Source organism: Entelurus aequoreus, linkage group LG07 (assembly GCF_033978785.1).
Source record: "Entelurus aequoreus isolate RoL-2023_Sb linkage group LG07, RoL_Eaeq_v1.1, whole genome shotgun sequence".
NCBI lineage: Eukaryota > Metazoa > Chordata > Actinopteri > Syngnathiformes > Syngnathidae > Entelurus > Entelurus aequoreus.
In genome coordinates this window covers 53,960,747-53,987,868 of record NC_084737.1, presented here as the reverse complement: position 1 = coordinate 53,987,868, position 27,122 = coordinate 53,960,747, and the positions used below count along the sequence as shown (strand labels likewise).

General features: G+C 39.1%; 1 protein-coding gene across 2 annotated transcripts; it reads right to left on the bottom strand.

Moving 5' to 3' along the window:
- On the bottom strand, nt 1–24,890 carry LOC133654029 (interphotoreceptor matrix proteoglycan 2-like). Of its 2 annotated transcripts, none has more exons than XM_062053979.1 (20): nt 24,740–24,890; nt 24,511–24,678; nt 24,166–24,332; nt 24,066–24,094; nt 22,491–22,523; nt 22,308–22,363; nt 20,110–21,584; nt 19,889–20,041; nt 19,752–19,810; nt 19,643–19,663; nt 19,293–19,546; nt 19,141–19,202; nt 18,838–19,066; nt 14,553–16,036; nt 14,251–14,470; nt 9,498–9,708; nt 4,217–4,405; nt 3,939–4,134; nt 3,553–3,632; nt 1–3,450 (listed from the first exon to the last, which is right to left on the bottom strand). In XM_062053979.1, exons 1-20 carry the CDS (start codon nt 24,816–24,818, stop codon nt 3,417–3,419), a joined length of 5,199 nt encoding a protein of 1,732 aa, XP_061909963.1. In that variant the 5' UTR covers nt 24,819–24,890; the 3' UTR covers nt 1–3,416. The 2 variants fall into 2 exon arrangements, with proteins under 2 accessions (XP_061909963.1, XP_061909964.1); XM_062053980.1 differs by having other exon boundaries at nt 20,113–21,584.
- Between the last annotated feature and the right edge of the window lie 2,232 nt (nt 24,891–27,122).

Below are 27,122 nucleotides of genomic sequence, written 5' to 3'. Positions count from 1 at the left end.
TTTTTGTTTTTTTTTATTAATAAAAATATAAAACCCAATTCCACCAAACTTTGTAAGGGTGCATATGGACCCATGAAGAACTTTTGTTGAGGTTGTGGATAAAGGGGCCATTACAAGAATGCATTATTAGAGTGAAGAATGATGAGCTCAAATACCTCACTTTCACTGACTGACAACCAAGGTAAAAGCAGGATGTGAAGGTAAATAATCATAAATAACATTTATGTAAAGAAGGCCTGACAAAAAAAAATATCATGGTCTTCGGAATTCAGCAGAACTTGTATCTACGTATTAGAAATCATTGCTTTCCAAATACTTGGGAGCCCCTAAAAACCGAGGCGGTCGATTAAGTGTCTTACCGTTCTAAATGCCATTTTTTTAACGATAAAAAACATTATAACTATAATTATTGCTCAAGCAATTCTGGAACTAACATGTCTTCTCTTTATGCACTGTCAGCAGGGTCAACAAACCACCAATTATGTAATGTCCATCAAACATATTAATTACACAGCCCTCTGTTCACTGTGTGCTCGTAAAACAAACAAGTCATAAAGTCCGCATATTACAATATGTTGCCATAAATAATTAATACAACGCAAAAAAAAAGATAACTTCTTCTGCAGGTGGAAGAAGAATACATAAGTGGAATAATGAGTAGCTGTGTGTTGCTACACTGAATAAGGACAACATCACTTTTGTTCTTTTTAGTTTTGTTAGTTTAGTTTTTCCCTTTATGATGTCGCCCAAACATGAGGCAGACTCTTATGATGGCAGGGTGTCAAAGAAAAGGAAAGTGAAATTAGAAACTGTAGTGAAACTAGACATGGTATATAATGTTCAGAAAGTGTGGAAATCAGCATTGGTTGCATGTTTGGTCCAAGCTGCTTAAATGTCACGACCATCATGGAAGATAATAATTATACTTTGAAAATGTGAACATATCTGCTCTTAAATATAACTAAGCAGCGTAGTGGTCACATTATTTACACTGATGTCATGGCAATGTTTGTTTGCTGCTGTGATTTAAAAAAAATGAACTAAAAATGAAGTAACACAATGCGCACAAGCTAAACACATTCTAGAAAAGACATACAGCACAATCATGATTCTATCATGAAAATATTTATACAAAAAAAAAAAAAACAGTACATGTGTATGATTGATGTAAACGTGCATGCTTGCACACTGTGCAGGCAGCTGACTGGACCGAGACCACAGGATGACGTTAATTGATCTGAGGTGGACTTGTGATGTTTGTTTTAAGGGCTCTGCGTCGCGTCCACGAGCTAACAAAGCTAAACAAGTTATAAAAACTGGGGCCGCCCCATGCTAAAACTGGTGCCCTAAGCAGAATTTATTTTCTTTTCCATTTATTAATTGACATTTTATATGTGCTTCTTCATGCAAAAGGGGGCTCCTAACGGATCGGGGGGCCCTACACACAGCAAGTTTTTTGCCTACAGGGTAGAGCGGCCCAGCTAACAACAGAGCAACACAAACTAAAGAGCAACAAAGGCACTGAGGAGGCATCACACTGGCCCAAACAACTAACACACAAAAAGACAACCAACACAGTTCATGCTCATCAAGAGCAGCTTTGACAAGCATTGACAGCAATGTGGATAGTGGATGAGGCAGGTCAGAACCAGAATACAGGAGGTCCTCGAGTTACATGTGGTGTGGTATTGGCGCAAGACCATAATGTATTAATACTGTACAAAAAAGAAAAAAGTAGTTATGCGCAGGTAAAGGAAGAATACATAGTCATGCGTCGCTACACTGAGGGAGGACATGTCACTTCTGTTCTTTTTAGTTAACTTTGTTTCCCTTCGCCATGTCTCCCAAACATCAGGCACAGTTGCAACATTGGAAACATTGGTTGCATGCTTGGTCCAAGCCGCTTAAACATTACGACCATCATTGAAGATAAAGATGGAATTGTTGATCATGTGAAAGGATCTGCTCCTATGAAATAGACATTGATATCCAAGCAGCATAGTTGTCTCATTATTCCTGTTCCTATTTCCCTTGCAACACCCATTCTGGTTTACAAGACAACTACAGGAATAAAAGTAAGGATTAGTTCTGTTTTTATTAATCTTTAATTTAAAGCTGCTGAGTGTCACGGACAGGTGGCTGCCTAGAGGGCACTCACTTTCAAACAAGCAGAAATAAATATATATACAATATATATAAAAAACAGCGATGATGTTTGTCTAAAAAATATATATTTTAACGGTGTACATTTTCAAAAGTTATTTCGGATACTTTTGGGTGGGGCATGAAGGTTTCATTTGCAATCTGGGAATGCCTCCACAATCAACATCTTGCAGACACATGCAGAAAGAGATATATAATCGTGACTGTGGAGCAAAATTACACCAATGCATATCCAATACATATTATCTAGACTACAAGGATGTATTTTACATGTATATTTAAATTATCATAGGTCAATTTTACATCCTTTTGTTCTTAAACATATTTTTTGTGTACGTGCAAGCGCAACGGACATGCACATTTGAGTGAGACAGTCATGTTTGAAAGCCTGAACGCCAATCTTCTTATTCGGCCAGAATGGCAATTTTTTACAAGTTTAACTTGTAATTGTGACAAATATAAACATTTATCTGTTAAATCTGTTCTCTTAAACCGCTATTAGTAAAAATATGCTAGCTGTTCTTACATGCTTTGCTTTAAAAAAATTAATTTTTAGCTAGTGACATACAGAATCTTAATTCATCTTTTCATGACTGTAGTTTGTCCTTCATGTGTTGTGTGCACAATGTGACTGACTGCAACAGTGTTCATTTGGATACAATTCTGGTTTGAAGTCCAACTTACAATACAACTCCACTAACAGTAAATCGCCGTAGACCGAGGACCTCCTGTAGGTTTAGATCATGTCCATAACAACACAGACATTTTCAAAAATGTACATTCTCGCTACTTGGGTGTTGAAAAAATGTCCATTCTCCACGAGTGTAGTTAAAAAAAAAGTATGTCAACATAAAACATGGTTATTTTGCCGAAACAATCCACCTAGTTGATTTGGTAAAGTTTATAAAACGTCATTCCTAATGTTGTGTTGTTAAATAAGGTTTAAATATATGAAGTAATGTCACACATTTCTTATGACATGAGACAATATAAGCTGTTTTCTGTTCACACCATCAGCCAAGTTTTCCAAAAGCTCAGTTTTTAAGCACAAAAACCTGTATTTTGTTAGTGTAGACATAGCCCTAAAAGGCCGATGTTAGCTGAGAACAAAGAAAAGGTAGAAAAGTGAGCACCGTCCTGTCCAATCAGGAGCTCTCTCACGTGGCTGCACAAACATGTTCATTAGCGTAACCACACTGACTTCATGGATGTTACTTTAGAAAAAGGTTTAGTACTTCTGAGTTCCATGTTTATTATGTGGTGGAGCTTCCTCGTCGCTCCAGGAAACTGCTCCACGAAAAAACACAAAATGAAGAATTCATTAGTTTAATTGTTTCATAGTTGATGCTTCTTTTAGAATTACCATCGCTTTACAACACAATCACTCACACTTGCGTCTGTCGCACAAAGTCAGCAAAATGTTGATCTCTGCTGCACAGCTCGATGACCCTGAGACGCTCCTGGATTTCCTGCAGTAGGTTAAAGGTCAGTGGGACAAGCGGTAAGCTGCAGGTATGAGTAGATCATCAATGTCCAAGATTAAGGACATTGACGCTATGTCCACAACAACACATATTTTACAAAGCATCTTTAACAATGAGTTTTGTCCACATGAAGTCAATCAATCGGTTTGTATGACAGACATTTTTTAACTCAACTGGATTACATGAGCATTTTTTAACAGCAAAGTGGATAAGTGTTTTTGAAAACACGCTTCTTGTTGTGGACATGGCCTGAGACCCTGACATGAACATTGAATGAGAAAAATGTCGCACTTCTTTGGTGAGTGCCGTGTTCTGGTAGATGTGTCGGACCTCATCACTTCCAAGATCATTAGAGGAAGTTGTGGGGCTGCTGTACCGGGGCCGCTCATCGTCGTAGCGTCGGTAATACTGGGTGGTGACAGGGTCGCTCTCAAACATGGGGTTGAATTTGGTTGCGCGTTCCAGCGTTGCCATGCTGTCACCTCGTCTGCAACGCAACATTTCGAAAGTTAGCTTTTCTTAGTATGAGAAGTGGTGTCATGTAAACACAGAATGACTGCTGTGCTAACCTCAGCGGATCCTCCATGTCCTCACTGTCATATTGCTCCCGAAGAGTCCTGGCCAGGAAGAAGATGATTCCGGCCGCCACCATTAGAAAACCCGCGACCGAAGCGATGGCGATGCCGACTACCAGTGGCTCTGAGACGTACTCCTCACAGTGCTCACCACGGTACCACCAGTTCTCACCTACACGACATCTGCATGGAGAAACAACTTCAAAGTCATATTCAGCTTGAACAATATGATACTAGTTGCTTGTTGAACAACATTTTTTAGATCGAAAATAACAAAAATCTAAACAAACAATCATCTGTACTTCCCCTTTTGAGGACAACCTTGCGTTAGGTTGTTTTAGTCATATTCTGCTAAACAGCTAAAACGCACATGATCATACGAAACGAGCAACTGCATGGATATTTTGCAGTCCAAATCTTGGCTATTGGTAATGCACTGTTACTGTATGTTGCTGCTCTGATAATAACATTATTACTCCTCTGCTGTTACTTCTTAATTTGTGATCGACCATCAACTGCTAACCAGTGTTAATTTTGACAGCAGTTTTTAATTTACTTTTAGTCAGTCTCTTGACGAAAATGTATTTCAGTCTAATTCTAATCATCTAAATTGACATAGTTTTCGTTAACAAAATTACACAGCATTTCAGTCAGCTAAAAAAACAGTACATTTAGTCGACTAAAATATAAAGTATAAAAGATAAAGCCTATTTTGTCACACCGCGGTGAGGGATGTCTTGTCTTGGTTTCTTCTGTCTTGTGAATTGCATGTTTTACTTTGAAAAGTAACTCCTCTCATGTCAGATCACTTGCCCTTCATCTTGTGTCATCAGTCTGACGTCATCCCTGACCCCTGATTGTTTCCACCTGTTTCCCATTACCCTCATGTGTCTTCTAAGCCCATGCCTCCCCTTGTTCTGTGCCAGATTGTCTCGAGTCTTCGTGCCTCTCTAGCATCTATGTCCATGCCTTGCCTCATCTCGTGTTTATATACCTTGATCCTGAATTCCTTCATTGCTATTTTGAGTTTTCCTTTTCTCCTCCTCAGCAGAGTGATTTTTTGTTATTCAGTTTTTCAGCCGAAGTGGTGAGTTATCAGTTTTTCTTACGATTCTTTCTTTCCTCAAATTTTTGAGGGACATTTTTTGTTAACCTTTATTAGATTAGAGAAGTGTAGAATTTTTCATAGCCATTGTTTCTTCCTCCTGTTGGAGCGTTTTGTTTTAATAATAACTTTTATAGCATATACAGCGCCAATTATAGTTTGTCTTTGTTTTTGTGTTTTCCTCCTTTCGGAGTGATTTTCGGTTGTTCCTTTTTTTTGGAACCTTTTTTGCCAACTAGTTTTGTTATTGTAGATATTGTATTACCCTGACTCTGGAGGTGAAAGGAAGCTGTCAAAATAATAGTCTGTCGAAGTAGCCCATACACTGCATCTGAGTCCTATCCTTTTGACCAAGCCTGACATCTTTATTTGAAAGCACCTTTATTTAGATTACCTGCAAATCATTTGGTTAACACAAAAGTGGCATTATCTTATGGCCAGGAGTAATGTATGATGCATACAATGATCAATGGTGATAAATATATTTCAGGCACTTTTTCTATTTGTTATGCTATGTCTGTGGCAAAGCAGGTACTGTATTTATATGTTTTGTGAAACGGAGTTACAATGCATGGCTTTATTATAATTTCTTTATGAACCCAAAAGAACCGGAAGCAGCAAATACGCATAACTTATAGTTGTGTAGATGTCACAATGACTCGCCTGCTGATGGCATCATATAGCGTCAAAATAAAATGTGTCCTCTTCACTATGTCCTAGGTGTAGACCTATTACGATGTGGAACTTTTTAAATCCATACATTATTGTTATTGCTGTGAAAAAAATGCAACTTCCTCATCTCAAAAGGAAAAGCATTTGATTGTCTCGCCTTCGTAACTAACTGCCGGTCTTCTTTCATATACTGTATGTGTGCTGTTAAAGAAGTGTGATTGGACGTATTCCGAACTAGTCCCACCCATCTACAAGATGAAATTAAGTATGATTGGATTTCGTTTCTGTCAACATTTCCGTCTAGTTTTTATTAGTCAATGAAAATGTTAGGTAATTTTGTTATCGTCTTAGTCAACGTGCCGTTTGTTTTGATTCATTATCTTATTTTCATCAGTGGAAAATAGTTTTTTGACGATAACTAAGACAAAAATTATTAGTCAACGAAATTAACACTGCTGCTAACATTAAGTTAATTAAAACTATTTTTTGTTTGAAAAATAATGCAAAATGCTTGTTAATGATGATGTTAATTGTTGTTTAAGGATGTTGTAAAGACAAACTGGAAATGTATCATGTTGTTACTATAAGCATGTTTAAAATAAACTTAAACCATAAACCATGTATGTAACATGTAGAGCAGGGGTGGCCACACTTTTTCTGCAGGCGAGCTACTTTTCAATTGACCAAGTCGAGGGGATCTACCTCATTCTAATATATATTTTATATTTATTTATTTATGGAGACATTTTTGTTAACAAGTTAAATGTGTTTTATGATAATACAAGCTTGTTTAACACATATAGATTATTTTCTTTCATGAAGACAAGAATATAAATTGGTGTATTACCTGATTGTGATGATTTGCATTGATTGGAATCAGACAGTAGTGCTGATAACGTCCGCATTTTCAAATGGAGGAGAAAAAAAGTATTTCTTTCTGTCTAATACCACATGAAAATGGTTGGTTTTTGGCATCTTATTTGTCTAGCTTCCATACTCGTTTTTATACACTTTACAAGAAATACATTGAGCGTGTGCACGCCAGCTTTCTGAGACTCTTATTTTGTTAGCGCAGGCAGGATGAAGCAGCGCTTTTATTTTGAAGACAGGAACTGTGCAGTCGGTCTTTAGAGTTTTGACGGCAGGTACGGCACCAGAGTCTATTGAAATAAAAAGTGTTTCTCACCTTCCTGTCGGTGATTGTTTTCTTAATAATGAGCTCGCAGCAGCCAGCGTCATCTCACAAGACCCTTGGGTGCCGTGAATGTCAATCAAGTGACAAAAGTGACGTCATAGTGAAGATTGATGATCGCTAATTTTGAGGTCTATTTTCTTAATGCCTGGTTGGTGATCGACCGACACACCCTCCATGATCGACCGGTAGCTCGCGATCGACGTAATGGGCACCCCTGATGTAGAGGATAAATAGGCTTTCACTTGCAGAGCACTTGTTTTATTCTTTAAACTCTAAACTGGTGCAACTGCGGGTGAGGGAAACAGAATGTTTTCACCTCCACGTTTGACAGTAGTGACGCTGTTGTTGGATTCATTTTTCAACATTTCTCTGCAAACAAACAAACAGTCCACTGGATGCCAAATACCTCAATTTTGCTGTGATGTGACCACAATATATTCTCCTGGTGGCCATGTGTGACTCATTTAGGTGTTGATTGTCATACTTCAGACTGTACGTGTGTTCTTAAGCACTGCAGGATGTCAGTTCACTACAGAAAAATGTGTTACTAATGCTTTTCTTGCTCCTGCCTTGGAATTCTGGGTTGCACTCTCACCTTTCTCACAATCATTCTTATTGATAGTCTTGTAATCTATTCCAGTCTTATGCATGTCTAGAATCTTGGCCCTGACAATAAATATTCTCTATAAAAAATATTTATATTATTTGGCTTCACAGTACTATACTTCTGTTTTCGTACGATTCAATCATTGACATTTTGGATCAGATCACTATAGAAAATCAAGGTACCGCTGTAGTTGACCATGTCTTAAAAAAATACAGTGAGGAGTGACTGATTGTGTTGTTGCAGGAGATGTTTGTTCCGAAGAAAAACTGTAAAACTGGCTGTAAAATATTATTAAGAGAAAATACAATCTGCTTTAGTACAAAACCCAAAACTAGTAAAGTTGGCACGTTGTGTAAATCGTAAATAAAAACAATGTTCATCAAAAACGTATTTGGAACATCCCACAAGTGAACAGGTGGGTGCCATGATTGGGTATAAAAGCAGCTTCTCTGAAATGCTCAGTCATTCACAAACAAGGATGGAGCGAGGGTCACCACTTAGTGAACAAATGTGTGAGCAAATTGTCGAACAGTTTAACAACATTTCTCAACGAGCTATTGCAAGGAATTTAGGGATTTCACCATCTATGGTCCGTAATATCATCAAAAGGTTCAGAGAATCTGGAGAAACCACTGCACGTAAGTGGCAAGGCCGTGACCGTCGATCCCTCAGGCAGTACTGTATCAAAAACCGACATCAGTGTGAAAAGGATATCATCACATGGGCTCAGGAACACTTCAGAAAACCACTGTCAGTAAGTACAGTTTGTCGCTACATCTGTAAGTGCAAGTTAAAACTCTCCTATGCAAAGCGAAAGCCATTTATCAACAACACCCAGAAACGCCGCCGGCTTCGCTGGGCCGGAGGACTGATGCAAAGTGGAAAAGCGTTCTGTGGTCTGACAAGTCCCCATTTCAAACTGTTTTTGGCAACTGTGGACGTCGTGTTCTCCGGACCAAAGACAAAAAGAACCATCTGGACTGTTATAGGCGCAAAGTTCAAAAACCAGCATCTGTGATGGTATGCTGGTGTATTAGTGCCCAAGGCATGGGTAACTTACACATCTGTGAAGACACCATTAATGACTGAAAGGTACATACAGGTTTTGGAGCAACATATGTTGCCTTCCAAGCAACGTCTTTTTCATGCACGCCCCTGCTTATTTCAGCAAGACAATGCCAAGCCACATTCTGCACGTGTTACAGCATTATGGCTTTGTAGTAAAAGAGTGCGGGTACTAGACTGGCCTGCCTGCAGTCCAGGCCTGTCTCCCAATGAAAGTGTGTGGCACATTATGAAGCGTACAATACGACAACGGAGACCCCGGACTGTTGAACAACTTAAGCTGTACATCAAGCAAGAATGGGAAAGAATTCCACCTGAAAAGCTTCAAAAATTGGTCTCCTCAGTTTCCAAACGTTTACTGAGTGTTGTTAAAAGGAAAGGCCTTGTAACACAGTGGTAATAATGCCCCTGTGACAACTCTTTTGCAATGTGTTGCTGCCATTAAGTTCTAAGTTAATGGTTATTTGCAAAGAAAAAATAAGTTCAAACATTAAATATTTTGTCTTTGCAGTGTATTCAATTGAATATAATTTGAAAAGGATTTGCAAATCATTGTATTCTGCTTTTATTTACAATTTACACAACGTGCCAACTTCACTGGTTTTGAGTTTTGTAGAAAAAACAGTCTGACCTGCAAATGGCGCCTTTGCCAGCGATGACATCACATTTTCCATCGTTGAGGCAGAAGTCTTCTTGCACGTCACAGATGCTTTGACATGGTAGCCCATCCACGCTCAGGTATCCAGCATCACACACACATTCTGCCTCGCCAGACCATTGATTGACCATACACTGTGAGAAGGCGTTACATGCCTGGAACTTACAGGGGTCGGCTTTGTCGCCTGGACACAAAACACAAAATGATGGCTCTAAATGTATATGCTTTGTTTGACATATTTCTTGTTGTGTGTTCTAGAATAACTTTTGAATTAAGAACAGGCAGTAACAGAAGTGAAACAGACGTCAACAAGAAGGTGTCTTACCAGCATTAGTCAGTCACGTTATTCCCAGACGGATTAACTGATCCATGACAGCTTTTATAGCATCTCAGAGCCTGTTGCTCACTCATAGAATTAACAGCAATACGCAAACAGAAAATCAGCATGTAAAATACGAAGTACACAAGTCAAATTCAACCTTATTAAATACAGGCTTCTAATTTGTCCTCTGAGGGTTTTTCACACCAAAATTAAAAAAATGGAACTTGTTCCCAATGAGAGCTTTACTTGGACATGCTTTTTGTGTGTAAAAAAAAATGCAATGCTTGCATAGTTAGTTCATAGTTTGTTTGACGTGCTTTTTGTGTGTAAAAAAAAATGCAATGCTTGCATAGTTCATAGTTTGGCCAATTTAGTCTCAAGAAATTAACGTGTGAATGCTGAAGAGCAAAGCAGCCAACGAGAGTGCTTACTGGAAGAAAACCCCACATGTTACATCAGAAGATTTGTTTTAATGGGATTTAGAGTGGTTCATACAGTTCATAATATTCCATCTTACCATGGCAACAAAAGTGAAAGTGTTGCATACAATTTCATTTAAAAATACATTTTGCAAATCCCACGTCTGAAATGATTTACAACATTAAAACGTCAAAATGACTTTCAGCCAAACAATTTTCCACTTTTCAAAATTCCTAATTTTCCCAAAACAAATTCCCATTGGAATGAATGAAAACACTTTGTAATTGCTTAACAAATTCCACTGTCAAAACATTCATTCATTTGGGACATATAGGCTAACAATTTTCCACTTTCCAAAAACTTGTTTTTTCTCTAATTGCGTATACAACACAAATTCCCTTTGACCTTGAGAATATTTACTATGTTTACATTATTTTTGTGTGTTGTTAGATAATGATAGCAATTTGGCAAAGTTTAGCTACTACTGTTGGCTATCATTAAATGTATAGACTCGAAAAAACAACATGGCTGCAAATTGTTTGTTGCTTCTCATTGACTGCTTTTGTGTGTGCGTTGTATGAGACAAGCCTGAATGCCGGATAAATTCTTCTGACCGACAAGCAATTTTTATTCAATATATTTACCGGTAGTTATCTGAAAAATATAGCAATTTAAAAAATATATGTGTTCTGTTAAACCACTAATGGTATAACATAAGCTGTCGATGGTGTTTTTTGTTATATTTTTTGTTTTAAAACTACAACTTTGAGCAAGTTACAAACGGCCCCTATTAGAGTAACAATTTTCCAAATTTTATTTTTTAATTCCTCACGCCTCCCTGGAACATGCCCATTTACAGCAAATAACTGCCATAGGTTTTAACAATCAAACAGGAAGTTGACTTTGAAAAACAAAGACCCTAAAAAGAAAAAGGAAGAAGAAATAACTTTTCTTTAATTTAACATTTCTAAGCCAAATCAAACACTTTGAGCATCAAAAAACATGTACTCAATACGACATTTTGATAACAATTTCTACATTCAAAAAGTGCCACATTCCACATTCTTATGTAACAGAATGTCCCATTGAAATTGGTTTTAGTTTATTTCTAACATACATACAAAAATCACAGACTCATATCAATAGTTACACAATTCAAACCTGGGTCCGCCTCCGTAACCTAATCACAAAAACTTAAAGGCCTACTGAAATGAATTTTTTTTATTTAAACGGGGATAGCAGATCTATTCTATGTGTCATACTTGATCATTTCGCGATATTGCCATATTTTTGCTGAAAGGATTTAGTATAGAACAACGACGATAAAGATTGCAACTTTTGGTATCTGATAAAAAAAAGGCTTGCACCTACCGGAAGTAGCGTGACGTAGTCAGTTGAACATATACGCAAAGTTCCCTATTGTTTACAATGATGGCCGCATGAAGTGAGAGAGATTCGGACCGAGAAAGCGACAATTTCCCCATTAATTTGAGCGAGGATGAAAGATTTGTGGATGAGTAAAGTGCAAGTGAAGGACTAGTGGGGAGTTGAAGCTATTCAGATAGGGAAGATGCTGTGAGAGCCGGGGGTGACCTGATATTCAGCTGGGAATGACTACAACAGTAAATAAACACAAGACATATATATACTCTATTAGCCACAACACAACCAGGCTTATATTTAATATGCCACAAATTAATCCTGCATAAAAACACCTGCGTGTTTGTTATGCTAGCTCCTAGCTCCTCTGCTAGCTCCTAGCTCCATAGAACACGCCAATACAATTCAAACACCTGATCAACACACACAATCACTCAGCCCAAAAGACCGTTTACCTAACCCAAGGTTCATAAAGCTTATATATTTTTAAAAAGTTACGTACGTGACGCGCACATACGGTCAAGTTATCGAATGTTTAGCAGCCAAGACTGCATACTCACGGTACCTGATATTCAGCTGGGAATGACTACAACAGTAAATAAACACAAGACATATATATACTCTATTAGCCACAACACAACCAGGCTTATATTTAATATGCCACAAATTAATCCTGCATAATAACACCTGCGTGTTTGTTATGCTAGCTCCTAGCTCCTCTGCTAGCTCCTAGCTCCATAGAACACGCCAATACAATTCAAACACCCGATCAACACACACAATCACTCAGCCCAAAAGACCGTTCACCTAACCCAAGGTTCATAAAGCTTATATATTTTTAAAAAGTTACGTACGTGACGCGCACTTACGGTACGGTACGTGTTATGCTAGCTCCTAGCTCCTCTGCTAGCTCCTAGCTCCATAGAACACGCCAATACAATTCAAACACATGATCAACACACACAATCACTCAGCCCAAAAGACCGTTCACCTAACCCAAGGTTCATAAAGCTTATATATTTTAAAAAAGTTACGTACATACGCAAAAAAAAGCCAAAGCTGCATACTCACAGTAGCACGTCTGCGTCTTTGTCATCCAAATCAAAGTAATCCTGGTAAGAGTCTGTGTTGTCCCAGTTCTCTACAGGCGTCTGTGTATCCAAATCAAAAGTCCTCCTGGTTAGAGTCTCTGTTATCCGAGTTCTTCCATTTTGACTGCATCTTTCGGGAATGTAAACAAAGAAGCGCCGGCTGTGTACTGTTGTGGCTGACTACGTTCGAAAAATACGTCCATTTCGCACCGACAACTTTCTTCTTTGCTTGCTTGGCTTCCTTCTCCATAATGCAATGAACATGATTGAAACAGATTCACGAACACAGATGTCCAGAATACTGTGGAATTATGAAATGAAAACAGAGCTTTTTCATATTGGCTTCAATGTGGAAGGCATACCCGTGTTCGTCGGGCTACGTCACGCGCATACGTCATCCTCAGAGGCGTTTCGAACCGGAAGTTTAGCGGCAAATTTAAAATGTCACTTTATAAGTTAACCCGGCCGTATTGGCATGTGTTATAATGTTAAGATTTCATCATTGATATATAAACTATCAGACTGCGTGGTCGGTAGTAGTGGGTTTCAGTAGGCCTTTAACGACATCAGACTCCCATGCAAAGTCTTAAGGACGAGACTTAAACGCACGTCCACCTCGACAGGCGATCCCATCCCAAAACTCCAAAATGCACAAACCCACTACCACAGCACCCTTTATCCTCCAACCAGGAGGTGTGTGGTCAACAAATTGACCAACACATCAATTAAATCAAGATTATTTGACATCTCTTACTACATCCACATGTCAACTAGTTCAAACCATTCCAGCTGTAGAAAGCTTTGGCTCTTACAGTCTTGTTACATGCAATAATACATGCAATAATAGTTTGGTGGGTGTTAGCATCGCCTTTCTCCTCATGTTAAATATTATTCAACTACATAGCATATCTCTGTAGATCTGCTTAACATATTTGGGTACCCCATGCTATCTTGCTAGCATGTCAAGTGCTAGCAAACTAACTGTTAGATGTTTGTGTTTTGGTCATTTATATCACGGTAAATAGTGCATATATACATGTTTACTACTTCCACATTTCTCACCTGATGTAAATCATACAATAGTCAAAATATTTCTCTCATTCAGGGCAAGAATTCTGGGCTATTTTCTGAATTCAAAATTTCAGTAACCAAAAATTCTGAGAATTCTTACTACTTCCTCACTATTGCTCATCCAAGTCTTAGTTAGGATATGTTAGTTTCAACAGTCACAATGTGATACAGTGTTGCTAATCAACCTATCCCCAGGTGCATGTCTTTGGAGGTGGAAGGAAGCTGGAGTAGCCGAAAGAAACCCACACAGTCACAGTGAGAACATGCAAATCTCCACACATAAAGACCCAGAGCCCGGGAATCAAACCCAGGACCTTTTTTTATTGTGAGGCACGAGCACTAACCACTGTTCCACCGTGCTGCCAATAGCTAGGAATAACAACTTCAAATAGTATTGGTATTTTAATCATTTTAATAATTTCATGTTTAATTTTGGTCTTACCTGATTCGACATCCAGTGAATACTTGTCAATGGCGAGGTTCATGGTCTGATAGGCCGTGTTAGCGAAGTCCTCCAGAATGAGGAAGACAACGTTGGCAACCCCTCGGGAAACCGGTTTGTCAAACCTCATACGGCTGTTGACCACAATACTGCCATTTCTGAAGTTGAGGATCTCCAGGTTCTGAAAGTTGTTCAGGTTGGACTGCAAGTGCGGAACGAGCTGAAATGAAGACAAAGTAACACATAGCATGTTATTCTTGTCTAGGATGTTTAATCTGCTTTGCAATCGTCCAATTTCTCACCAGTTGTAGAAATCGTTGCTCGAGTGCCTTGTATTCAGGGGAACTCTTGTTAAAGAGGTCCATGGAGAATGCCATGTTTGTCACTCGGAGTCTAAAGAACACAGTCAAGGCTTGAACTGGCCTAGTTGGCAATGCCATTGCGTCCAATTCTGAGCCCTGCACCTCACTAGAATAACCACTGCTGTCACCTTCTGTCACCATGCCTCCATACTGGAACATGTCAAGGCTGACATCAATACCTGGCACATCAGACATGTTATCTTTGATTGGCTGAATTTTGCTTGCTTTTGTACTATGGGGAATTTCCTGTGTTTTTAAGACCTCCAAGCTCGTGCTGGAATCTTTGTCTGATGAATGACTTTTTGTTTCACTGACTTTTGAAGACATTGTGCTTGATAGACTATGGTCATAATTTGGGTGTTCTGGCTGAAGCGAGTCCTCATCTTCAGGCGCAGAGTCTGACACTCGTGTAAAGGGCGAGTCTTTCTCAGGAGAAAGGGCAATGGGGTTGGGGTCTGAACTAAGGGAAGACAAAGTGGTGACAGGCACAGAGGCAGCAGTTGTAACTGCTAATATTTCATCCACAACCAAGTCATCTTCAAGGGTCCCAGGTATTGGTTTTGTTGGTTCGGAAAGTTCGAGTTGCTCCTCTATCACCTCAACCTCATCATGGTGGATTTCTGGAAGTGACAAATTTGGTTCTTCAGGTAGAAACTCTCCATCAGGCCATTGTCGTGTGATAGCATCAAAGTGTGGTTCTTTGACTGTGACTGGTTGTACTTCTTCAAATACTGGCTCTTGTGTAGTGTCGTCATGTTGTCGAGTTACAATGACTGGGTGCTCATGAGTCCACGTCTGCGAGTGAGGAGTTCTTGTGACTGCCAAGAAATTGTGATGTGCCTGAGTCAAATGAAACTCCTCGTACATGCCGGACGTTTCCACTGTTTGCACAGACAACTCAACGGTTAAGGTGCCCTTGGGTGAAAATACAGGTGCATGAGTGGTAGAGAACCGAGGGTCTGTGCTAATGTGTGGTGTGACTAAAACCTGATCCAAGATTAGATCCTCCATGCTTCTACTTGGCTTATATTCTTCTAATGTGGAAAGTGTTGGTAAAGGTGTAGCAGGGGTGAAGTTGAAACCCATAACATCATCCCTTTCACTGGTTAGTAACTGAACAAGAGCATCCCGTTCATCCTGGATTCCATCCTCCTCATCCATCTCCTCCAGATCTGGTGGCGGCAGAATCTCAAGATGGCTTTCACTATAAAAGTTTGCTGCCATTTCCCAAGACTGGGGAACCATTTCTTGTTCTTCTCCTGAGAAGCCAGAGCCAGAGCCATCATCTAATGTGAACTTCTGGCCTCTTTGAGTATTGAGTGGAGTTTCAACACTGGTCGAGTCACGGTCCTCTTGGAAGGGTTCGTTTCCAGAACCAGGAGAGTAATTTATGAGAAAGCCCTCCTTGTCATTATTCCCAACAGCTGTCAATCAAAACCACACATAGTGGGATTACTAGAATGTATAACAACACGCGTACAGATTGTAAGGAGTTCTGATGCTAGGATACTATATTGAAGAAGACCACATTGAAGTAAAGCATAAATAAATCACATACATACGTACATATATACAGTACAGGCCAAAAGTTTGGACACACCTTCTAATTCAATGTGTTTTCTTTATTTTCATGACTATTTACATTGTAGATTGTCATTGAAGGCATCAAAGCTATTAATGAACACATGTGGAGTTATGTACTTAACAAAAAAAGGTGAAATAACTAAAAACATGTTTTATATTCGAGTTTCTTCGAAATAGCCACCATTTGCTCTGATTACTGCTTTGCAGACTGTTGGCATTCTCTCGATGAGCTTCAAGAGGTAGTCACTTGAAAGGGTTTTCACTTCACAGGTGTGCTTAAAGCTCATCAAGAGAATGCCAAGAGTGTGCAAAGCAGTAATCAGAGCAAAGTGTGGCTATGTTGAATAAACTAGAATATAAAACATGTTTTCAGTTTTTTCACCTTTGTTTGATAAGTACATAACTCCAAATGTGTTCATTCATAGTTTTGATGCATTTAGTGACAATCTACAATGTAAATAGTCATGAAAATAAAGAAAACGCATTGAATGAGAAGGTGGCGTGTCCAAACTTTTGGCCTGTACTGTATATATGTGTATATATATATATGTATATATATACATATATATATATATGTATATATATACATATATATATATAGTGAAATATATATATGTGTATATATATATATATATATATATGTGTATATATATATATATATATATACATATATATATATATATATATATATATATATATATATATATATATATATATATATATATATATATATATATTATATATATATATATGTGTATATAAATACACACACATATATGTGTGTGTATGTATATATATATATATATATATATATATATATATATATATATATATATATATTATATATATATGTGTATATAAATACACACACATATATGTGTGTGTATGTATATATATATATATATAGATACATATATATATACTGTATATACATACATACATATATATATATATATATATATATATATATATATATATATATATATATATATATATATATACATATATATATATATATATACATATATATATATATATATATATATATATATATATATATATATATATATACATATATATATACTGTATATACATACAGTATATATATATATATATATATATATATATATATATATATATATATATATATATATATATATATATATATATATATATATATACAGTATATACACACGCACGCACACACGCACACAAACACATACATATATTAGGGCTGTCAAGTGATTATTTTTTAAATCAGATTAATCACATTCATTTACTGAGATCAATCCTCATTAATCAGCGGTTATTATTTTGCTTGCATAGATAAAATTTGCTTAAGAAAATACCCCAATATTGGGGTACAAATGCAATTTGGTAGTCAGAATGTCAAACACAAACTTTTTAAAATGATTTACTAAACTGCAAGTCGTTGATTTGCTCAAACCTTAGTGACAGGAAGTATAGTAAGAATTAAGTGTATATTTGAAATGTATTTGCAATAATACAGCAAACTATGTACAGATGTACAGTATAGAACGCACCATAAAGACCAGACTGCAAAAATGATTTGCGTACACGTGAACCGCTGCAATTCCTGCCCTGTGAGGGTCTCCGTTCTGCAGTCTGCTCCCGCAACAGAAGCACGGTTGACATGTGAGCCTGTGAGTGCTTTGGAACGAGGTAGAGGCTCACAGCAGCAACCGTCACTGCTCGTTGAGGACAGTACTGCTGCATTTTTGAGTCTCCAAGACACAAAAACTCTCCAATAACACCAGAATAAGTGGCAAGATTTGTCGCTCATAGCTGTTTACAAAAAGTCGCCAAGAGGATTGGAAAGTCACCAGATTTAGCGACAGTCGCCAAGTTAACAACACTGCACGCAGTGGCTGTCCATTTAGAAAATAATGTTTCCAACTTACATGTATCTGTGGTGAACCCAGGTAAACTGCCGCCAGCATTGTTTGCTGTCCATGTAGCATTCATACTAGCAATACCATCGTCACGTTCATGTTTCGCTTATAGGAAAGTATAGGAAACTTTGTTGCTTCAAGACTGACTAATAACTAGAGGTGAGGGAAATAATAGATTTTTAGATGCATCGCAATTCGGACATGGAAGATTATCGAAACGATTATATTCCAATTTTTTTTTTTTAAGTTGCAAGTGATAAACGCTTACCGTATTTAATGAAACGAAAATAAATATAACATTGCATCAATATACATAATCGAATTGTAGCTCCTGAATCGTAATCGTAATCAAATCGTGAGGTGCCCAAAGATTTGCACCTCTACTAGTAACCTCAGTTTAATCTAAAGTTCTGTTTTGACAGGCACAAAGCACATCACTCTGACTATCATCACAGTGGCATGTGATGTGGTCACTGCCTCACTGCCTGTGCAATGTGTGCCATCTTCTGGCGGTCAAAACAAACACTGTGATTAATATTTTTATCCATTCATGATAACGCGATCAAATGTTTTATTAATCACATGCGTTAACTTTGACAGCTCTAATATATATACGCCCGAATGCAGCTGAGATAGGCTGCAACGACCCCCCGCAACCCCAAAAGGGACAAGCGGTAGAAAATGGATGGATGGATATTTAAAATATATTATATATAATCACAACTCACTGTTTTGTGTGCTTGGCAGTTGATGTGATATCCCCTCAGGAACCGACGTTGGGAAAGTAGTACTCTCATCAACCATGACAACGTCATTTTCGCTCACAGCTCCAATGTTTGTGCCTTTCCATGAGTCAAACGAGTCGAAAAGGAAGTCATCTTTCTTCAATAAAACATCACTGCTTTCCATCCCCGGACTTGTTGCATCCGGTGGCCTCTCTGCAGCAAGGACATTATCCTGTCCAAGGAGATTAGCACAAATTAATCAGCAGTGAGGACAATTGATGACAAAAAGTTGTGTTTGAAGCTCACCATGTTATCAAAGGTATCAGGTGGTCGACTAGTAGGATTCCTTGGAGGCAACCAATTGTCAGCTAAAGGGCGCAAGTAACAAAAGAGACAATGAGACTGCTCTTCTCTTGTTTTTAAGAAATAAAACTGCTCGTGAATCAGCGTCTAGTTACCGTTCTCTGTCAAAAGCGGGTTAGAGAGTGTCCCCAGGCTGCTGTTGGTCAGGAAGTTATCTTTGCGCAGTGCTTCTGTAATGTAGTTGCGGAAGTCGGTGATGGTATATACAACAGTTGGCTGCTCGGCAGCGACAGAGTAATTCTTCTCCACCAGGTTGTTCTGCAGCGTGATGAAATCAAATGTCTCCTTCGAGATGCCACCACTGTCCACCTCCAAAGTGATGGCATAGTGGACATGAACAACCAGACCCCTGAAAAGACAAAAAAATACCTAAAATGAATCTGTTCTGTGACTCTTTCCTTCATATAAGTGCATCTGTCTAAATTCTGAAAGGACGCTGACTTACCGCTCCAGGTCCTTCTGAGGCCTGACAATATAAATAAAAGATAAACATAAGTCTAAAAAGGTCTCAACAAGTATATTGATGATTTAATCCTACTCTAACAATTGTGTACCTGAAATCAATCACAAAGGCATTTTTGAAGCCTGGCACTTTCTCAAACACATCACCAATCTAGACAAAGACACAAAGTTGCAATTGTTTATGTCTGAAGAACAATTGATCATCATCATGGGTTGCATATTATAGTACCTTGCGGGTAAAGTGTCGGACAAGCTGCTGGTATTGGAAGCTACTCGGGTCTCTGAGAGCATTGTTGTAGGTTTCTTCTTTCAGTGTAATGCTCAGCTCCACAATTTGATCCTTAAGTGGCCTCAGGAAGGTGTTGTCGATTTCATTACCCAGCTGAATGTGCAAGAATACAAAAAAAAATTGGTGTTGTAGAAGAAACCTCTGGAATGCAAATAACTCACCACGTTCTGCTGCTCCTGAAAGGGGAAATCTAACAAGTTGTCATCAGCCTTCAGGGCGCTCTCAGTGGGAACTGGGTAGTTGCCATTATTGTACTCGACAATGTACCTTGTTTCATGGACAGGCGCCTCTGTATGTATTCTGTATCTTGCTGTAACATCTGTATAGATGAGCTGGACTTTGTCAGGGAGAAGTCCTGTTGGAGTTGTCTGGGCGCTTTCTTCAAGTGGGGTGACATGATCCTCAGGTGATACCATTGGGACAAGTTGTTCGGTAACCCCATCTTCCAGAGAAAATAGTTTCGTTTTGCTTGTATTATCACCTAAAGGTGAAGAACTGGTTTCTTCTGATGGATTACCCACCTCAGATTCATCATTAAGGTCCAACATTACTTTAGGTTCCTCAGATTCAGTCCCTGCCAGTAATACATCCGATCCATCTACAATAAAATCTGTAGTGTCATCATACGACTCTGGATGTGCTTCTTTCATGTTTTCTTCTATTGGAACTTCAGTTTCAGAACCTTCTGATGTGGACTCTACTGTAACCTGTACTGCGTCACCTCTCTCTTCTGTAGTTTCAACCATAGAAGCTTTAGGTGTCTTGTCGACAAATGGCAAGTCAAGGTGGGTTCTGTGTGGTTCTAGTTTATTGTCACTAACAGGGTCTACATATTTGACCTCTTGTGTTGCTATTTCCGATGGGTCAATTTCCTCTACAAGCTCTATATCAGGTGACAGTTGTGCTTCTTCTGTTTCTATGACAACCTCTGCCCCTGCTGGTACAATGGCTGCTCCAGCTGTGGTTTCCCCCAGTTTTCCTGTATCATCAAGAGGAGTTTCATCTTGCTTCAGAGCTGTCTCCTTGATGGATTTGGGTGAGTCTTCCACTGATTCTCCTTTGTTTGGGGCATCTTCTTTTGCATTCTTTAGTGTTGTTGTTTCCACTTCAAGTGACTGAACTGCTTCTTCCGCCGTATCAGTCACCTCTATGTGGTCCTTTACAACATGTGAGGGAATAGCTTCATCTACAGGGTGAGTGGTCACTCCACTATGATCAGACATCACAGTTGCCTCTACAATGGGAATTTCACCCGTCTCTATGTTGTGGCTAGTTTCTTCTTTAGTAGTGAGTACTAAAGTATGGGAGAAATCATCTTCTTTTCCAATATGGGTAAGAGATCCAGCACTTTCAAGTTCTTCAGTCACGACATCTGGCTGATCAAAGCTCTCGGGGGAACCTTCCTCATTAAAGGAGGTGACCCCGGCAGAACTGTCCTCTTGTAGGACAGTCATGTCCTGGGGAGTCGGCTTAGAGATTAACTTTACCACTGTTGTGGTGCCGTCAGACTGACCTGTGGCATTAGAGCCACAGCCTCTCGGCTTGTCTGGCAAAGCAGTGACTGCCGGGTCAGAGGGTAAATCCACAGGAATCTCTGTTAATTCTTCCTCAAAGACAGGGGGGGAGATCTCTTCACCTGGAACATTCCAGTGAAACATAAAATACATGTTAATTACTTTCATAAAGTTAAGATAAACCGTGTTCTTCTTAAAAGCACAAACATAACACAGAAACGTCATACTGTAGTTCTCATCCAAACGTCGGACAACTCCAAGACCATTTTTTGAACAAACCCCAGACTTAGTGCGTCAGCGCGCCCATGTGGGTGCAATGACCCTGATACTCGTCCAGCAGTAAGCTCGGGAACACCTCAGCGGCTGGTCCTCCATTGACCAGGCTGTGGCCTGTAAATAGGCTTAATATGCTATTCTGGGATTCCCAGCACCCACAGCTTGCTCAGATAAGACCAAATGGGGTGGAAGGTGAGTGACAGCAGAAACAGATCTCAAACCTGTAAGTACCATTCTACACCTATCGTATCCACAGCTCTCGTGACCAGTGTGTAATACTTTCACTTTATCACAACATGGTCACCAATCATCTCATCACTTTTCGTTTTAATGACTGAATACTAAAATATTAAAAATGTGTCACTAAAGTTTTAGATTCTAAACAGCTTGTTTAAAGCAAGTTTTAAATAAGGTAAGATTGTTTTATAAAAATGTTTTCCATGCCTCCGTGGTTGGATTTGACATTTTTGGGATTTATGGTCATCCGAATAAGACAAGAACAGGCACCAACGGGTAAGAAAAGTCGGTTTTGCATAAAAGGACCCCTTTAATACCAGGTGACAATTTACCTGGCTGAGCGCTGGTCAGAAGTCCTCCAGTATTGGCCTCTGCTGAATTTTCAGAACTGAAGGACACAAAAAAGTAAAAACACAAGAAACAAATCCTTGATCAGATGGGTAAAAATATTTTCAAATCAATAAAACTACAAAGGAAAAGAGGTACAGTCGGATTAATATTTGGAGATAGTATACCTGCACAAAGGTAGGCCTGAGCTGATTGGAGCACTGTAGCAGTTGAGGACACACAACACACGTTTCATCAACAACAACATAGGAAACATTTTTGACAAATGTGGAACCGTCCATCATACTTAACACAAAAGTTACATATTGTCAGCCAAGACTATTTTAGAGCATCAGCCTTAGAATGTTAAGCATACAGCACCTTGTATTTTGAAATTTTAGCATTTGCATTTTTAATGAAAACAGAGACAGACACACAGAAGGTAGTGTGTTGGTAGTGTAACAACGGAAACACACTTTTTATGACTGACAACATTGCAGACTGTTATAAATCTACAGTGGAGCGCTTTGACAAAAACAATTTCACCCTTAAAGGCCACCATACACCTTGGTGTGGTTTATACTAATTTGGAAAATCCCTGGAAAAGGAAAAAGAGGCCATGCAAGACAATAGCTTTTAGTCTGGTCTTGACAGAAACCGAAGACAAATTTACACAGAAATGTGTTTTTCAGCAGTATCTCATTATGTGTTCTCAACTGTTAAACTTAACAACCTATTTCAATTTAACCCATAGCCTAATCGTTAAACTAACCCTAACCCCTAAAATAGCTACATGAGTGTCTACATGATTTTAACAAATGGGGTGGGAGATAGGTCCGTGGCCGGTCTGGCCTGGATGCAATGCTAACAGCCAATAAAGTACATTCCAGCACTTGTCGTATGTCCAGTTTGGATACAGAAGCCATTACACCCCTTGCATTCAAGGAATCATTTTATTACACTACTGTATGTCAATAGTATAGCAAATAAACTAGAATATACCTTTGAGTAGTCTTTGTAGCAGCATAGAGTTAAACTTATTTGACACACAGCTATTATTGTGTAAATATCTGGCTACACAAGTGTGTAGTTTTTCATTATGATAAGGTGTCCAAACACACCTCCAAGATGACAAGGGCAGGAAGAAAGGAAGGAATATAACATCCAGCAGTGATGTCATCATAGAGGAGTGGAAGAAGATTCCAGTAACAACCTGTAGCTCTGCTCAATTCCATGCCCAAGAGGATTAAGGCAGTGCCAGATAACAATGGGGCTCACGTTACATAGTCAGACCAACCACACTATTTGTGACTGTACTCACTTGTGTTGCACATTTTTACACAATAATGTTTGTGTGTTGACAATATATATATATATATATATATATACAGTATATATATGGCTATACACTGACTACTCTATACTGTACATCCAAGTCCTCTTTTATGCACGCAAATGTGGAGTTCCTGAGTAGCTCCGTAACGATAGTGTTTTTATTATGTGTACATAGTGTAATCATTTAGTGTGCAATATGTAGTAATATTATTACTTGTTTGTTTTTTCATAGTTTTTCAATATATGTTACTTATTTTATTATTGTGTGTACACCTGCACTGCAACCACAAAATGTATACATTGTGGGAAGAATAAAGTCTATGCTATCCTATCCTATAATTCCTTATTGCTTTGTGAGAGTCTAAATACAAGTTCTGAGAGCATGTAAAAAGTGCATGGCTCAGTATTAACATGACATGTACACTGACCTGCTTAGGGGTGTTGCCATGCCAACTCTCTGAAAGAGACATGAAAAGCTATATTTGAAACTTGTAGACAATGTAAAGGAGAAAAACAATGAACACTCACACTTCTAATGAGGCTTATGTGCTCCTCCGATTGACTGAAGAACCCGCCAATATCTGTGATGCTGATGGAGCCGTCTATGCAGCGGCTAACCCAGTCCTGGTACTGATCCCGTTCTGGCAGCTGGTCCCAGAATATCTTGAAGGCCTCCCATACAGTCTCCTGACACACTGAAACAAAGCAGAAAAAGGTGGAAGTAAGCAGATGTGTGTGAGCCATGTTGGAGGTTTTAGCAATGACTGCAAGATCTCCGACCCCCCTGCCATGGACTGCATGTGCAGCATTTAATTTGCAAAGTGTTTTGAGACAGATACTCCAGCATTTAAGGCCAAAAGTTCAAAGACAAACCTCTGAGGTGAAAATAGTTAAGGTGGTTGGAGACCGCTTGGTCCAATGTCTCCTGACTGCAAAGTTTCACCCCGCTGGGGAACAGGAGGTTTCTTTTTCTGCGAGCCAGAGATCCGTGATGTCTGAATAGAAGCTGTAGATCTTCAGAAGAATTCTTTGTCTGCTCACCTGAGGGTTGAGGTGAGAGGTCAATGCAGGTGATAACACAGGTGAGTGAACATTTCCAGACCTGTATCCATGTTGACGCAGACACACATCAGCAACGTTCCTATCGTCCAGATCCACAACTGGCTACACTTTCCCGCCATTTGGAACCAACACCGCAGCTCACGTCCTCAGCTCATGTGGAGGTTCCTGCACACTTGTCCAGACAGCCTTTGGTGACGTCGTGGCTGAACGGAACCTGCCGGGTGGCTTCATCTCAGGTGAGCAGATGGGCACTTTAATCCTATTTGCTAAGCCGTTGGGTTGGATGAGTGTCAGTGGGCAAACATTATTTGCTTGACCAGGGTTGGGTGCAGTTCTCTTGTATCAAACGAAGCACACATTTTACTACTATCAACTTTCTTCATTATGTCTATTATAGGATTAATTTACTCACAAAGTACATGTTCATTTACTACGTGTAATTAATTTGCTCTTCTGTGTTTAACACTAGTAGTGGTGATGCTTTACTTTATTTGCAAAATGTTAATTACAATAGGGAACATATTATGGTAACAATAATCCTAACCCTTCTCCAAAGCTCAGTAATGACAGATGGAATGTCTGCTTCCTATCATTACCATTTACAATTAGGAAATGTTATTTATGGTCATTCAGTTTTACCACTATCATCTTCATCTTCAAATTAGTGTTTCCTAATGGGTGTCACATTTGAAATAAAGTCAATTGTAAATACTGTACAGTAATAGTTGAATAAAGTAAATTTCTAAACTATTTCCATGACCTAACCTCTAGAAAGAACATACATGTGATTCCAGCTTCCCCCTCCTCCACACATCAACAAAGGCGGACATCTTTTATTGGATAATCAGATTAATAGACGGCAGGATGCAAAATCACATCTTATGGCCAGCTTGCCTAAAGATCACAGCATAAATACTCAGCGTCCCCCTATGGTGCTTGTTTTACTTTGAAGTCCACTGGACGCAGCCAATCAGGATCAGTATCTTAAGGACAAAGATTATTTTTGGAGTCAGGGATACAAAGCCGTTAATCTTTCCCTCCCATTGCGCAGATTAGATGAGGCTACGACAGCATCAGGACCTCGAACTCGGAACCTGCTGGGACCATAACCTTGGAGTATTCATATTAAATGTCTGACCATGGCGGTTGGATATCAGACATTACATGATTGAACATGTCAGCATCAACCCTCGTCCCTACTCAGTGGCCTAGTGGTTAGAGTGTCCGCCCTGAGATCCGTAGGTTGTGAGTTCAAACCTTGGCCAAGTCATACCAAAGACTATAAAAATGGGACCCATCACCGCCGTGCTTGGCACTCAGCATCAAGGGTTGGAATTGGGGGTTAAATCACCAAAAATGATTCCTGGGCGTGACCACTGCTGCTGCCCACTGCTCCCCTCACCTCCCAGGGGGTGAACAAGGGGATGGGTCAAATGCAGAGAATAATTTCGCCACACCTAGTGTGTGTGTGACAATCATTGGTACTTTAACTAAAATACAAAACATTGACTGTATGGTTTAAGAAGACACAATCTACTTTCTAATCATCTGATCCTTCTAACCAGCCTTCAGATGACTGCTCAACAACACAAACACACTTGTGTTATTGTGACCTTTGACCTCAACTGACAAATCAAAACTCCAGACAGAAAACAAAATAGATTTGAAACATTCTCCCCGTGACTGCGTGGGTTCCCTCCGGGTACTCCGGCTTCCTCCCACCTCCAAAGACATGCACCTGGGCATAGGTTGATTGGCGACACTAAATTGGCCCTAGTGTGTGAATGTGAGTGTGAATGTTGTCTGTCTATCTGTGTTGGCCCTGTGATGAGGTGGCGACTTGTCCAGGGTGTACCCTGCCTTCCGCCCGATTGTAGCTGAGATAGGCTCCAGCGCCCCCCGCGACCCCGAAGGGAATAAGCGGTAGAAAATGGATGGATGGATGGACATACGGTGACAAGAATACATAAAATCACAATACTTTCACTCACAAAAATAGAATAGAATTGAATAGAATAGAAAGTACTTTATTGATCCCTGGGGGAAATTCAGCCCCACAGTTCGCTCACAATAGACAATAATAGTATGATAACCAGTGTTGGGTCAGTTACTGAAAACCAGTAACTAGTTACAGTTACTAGTTACTTTATTTCAAAAGTAACTCAGTTATTAGCTCAGTTACTTACACCAAAAAGTAATGCGTTACTGTGAAAAGTAACTATTTAGTTACTTCTTTTTTTTTTCAAGGATCCCATTAATGCCCTTTTAGCCTTCATTACAGTACTGTTATTACACTGGAGAATAATACAATCTGTTGATCAACTTGACATGCATTTGCATCACTGAACTCAGAAAGCAATGTGGTCTACATACAACACACAAAGACAAAGATATGTTTCAAAGGGCCAATTTATTTCAAGCCA

What these genes read in the sequence shown, in the direction of transcription:
- LOC133654029 (XM_062053979.1), bottom strand. Translation starts at nt 24,818, where the DNA reads ATGGCGGGAAAGTGTAGCCAGTTGTGGATCTGGACGATAGGAACGTTG. An exon ending in TCTGACCAGCGCTCAGCCAG is followed by an intron (nt 21,585 to 22,307) that starts GTAAATTGTCAC and finishes GGAATGTTCCAG; the next exon opens with GTGAAGAGATCTCCCCCCCT. An exon ending in TTCACTGGATGTCGAATCAG is followed by an intron (nt 9,709 to 14,250) that starts GTAAGACCAAAA and finishes TTTTGTGTCCAG; the next exon opens with GCGACAAAGCCGACCCCTGT.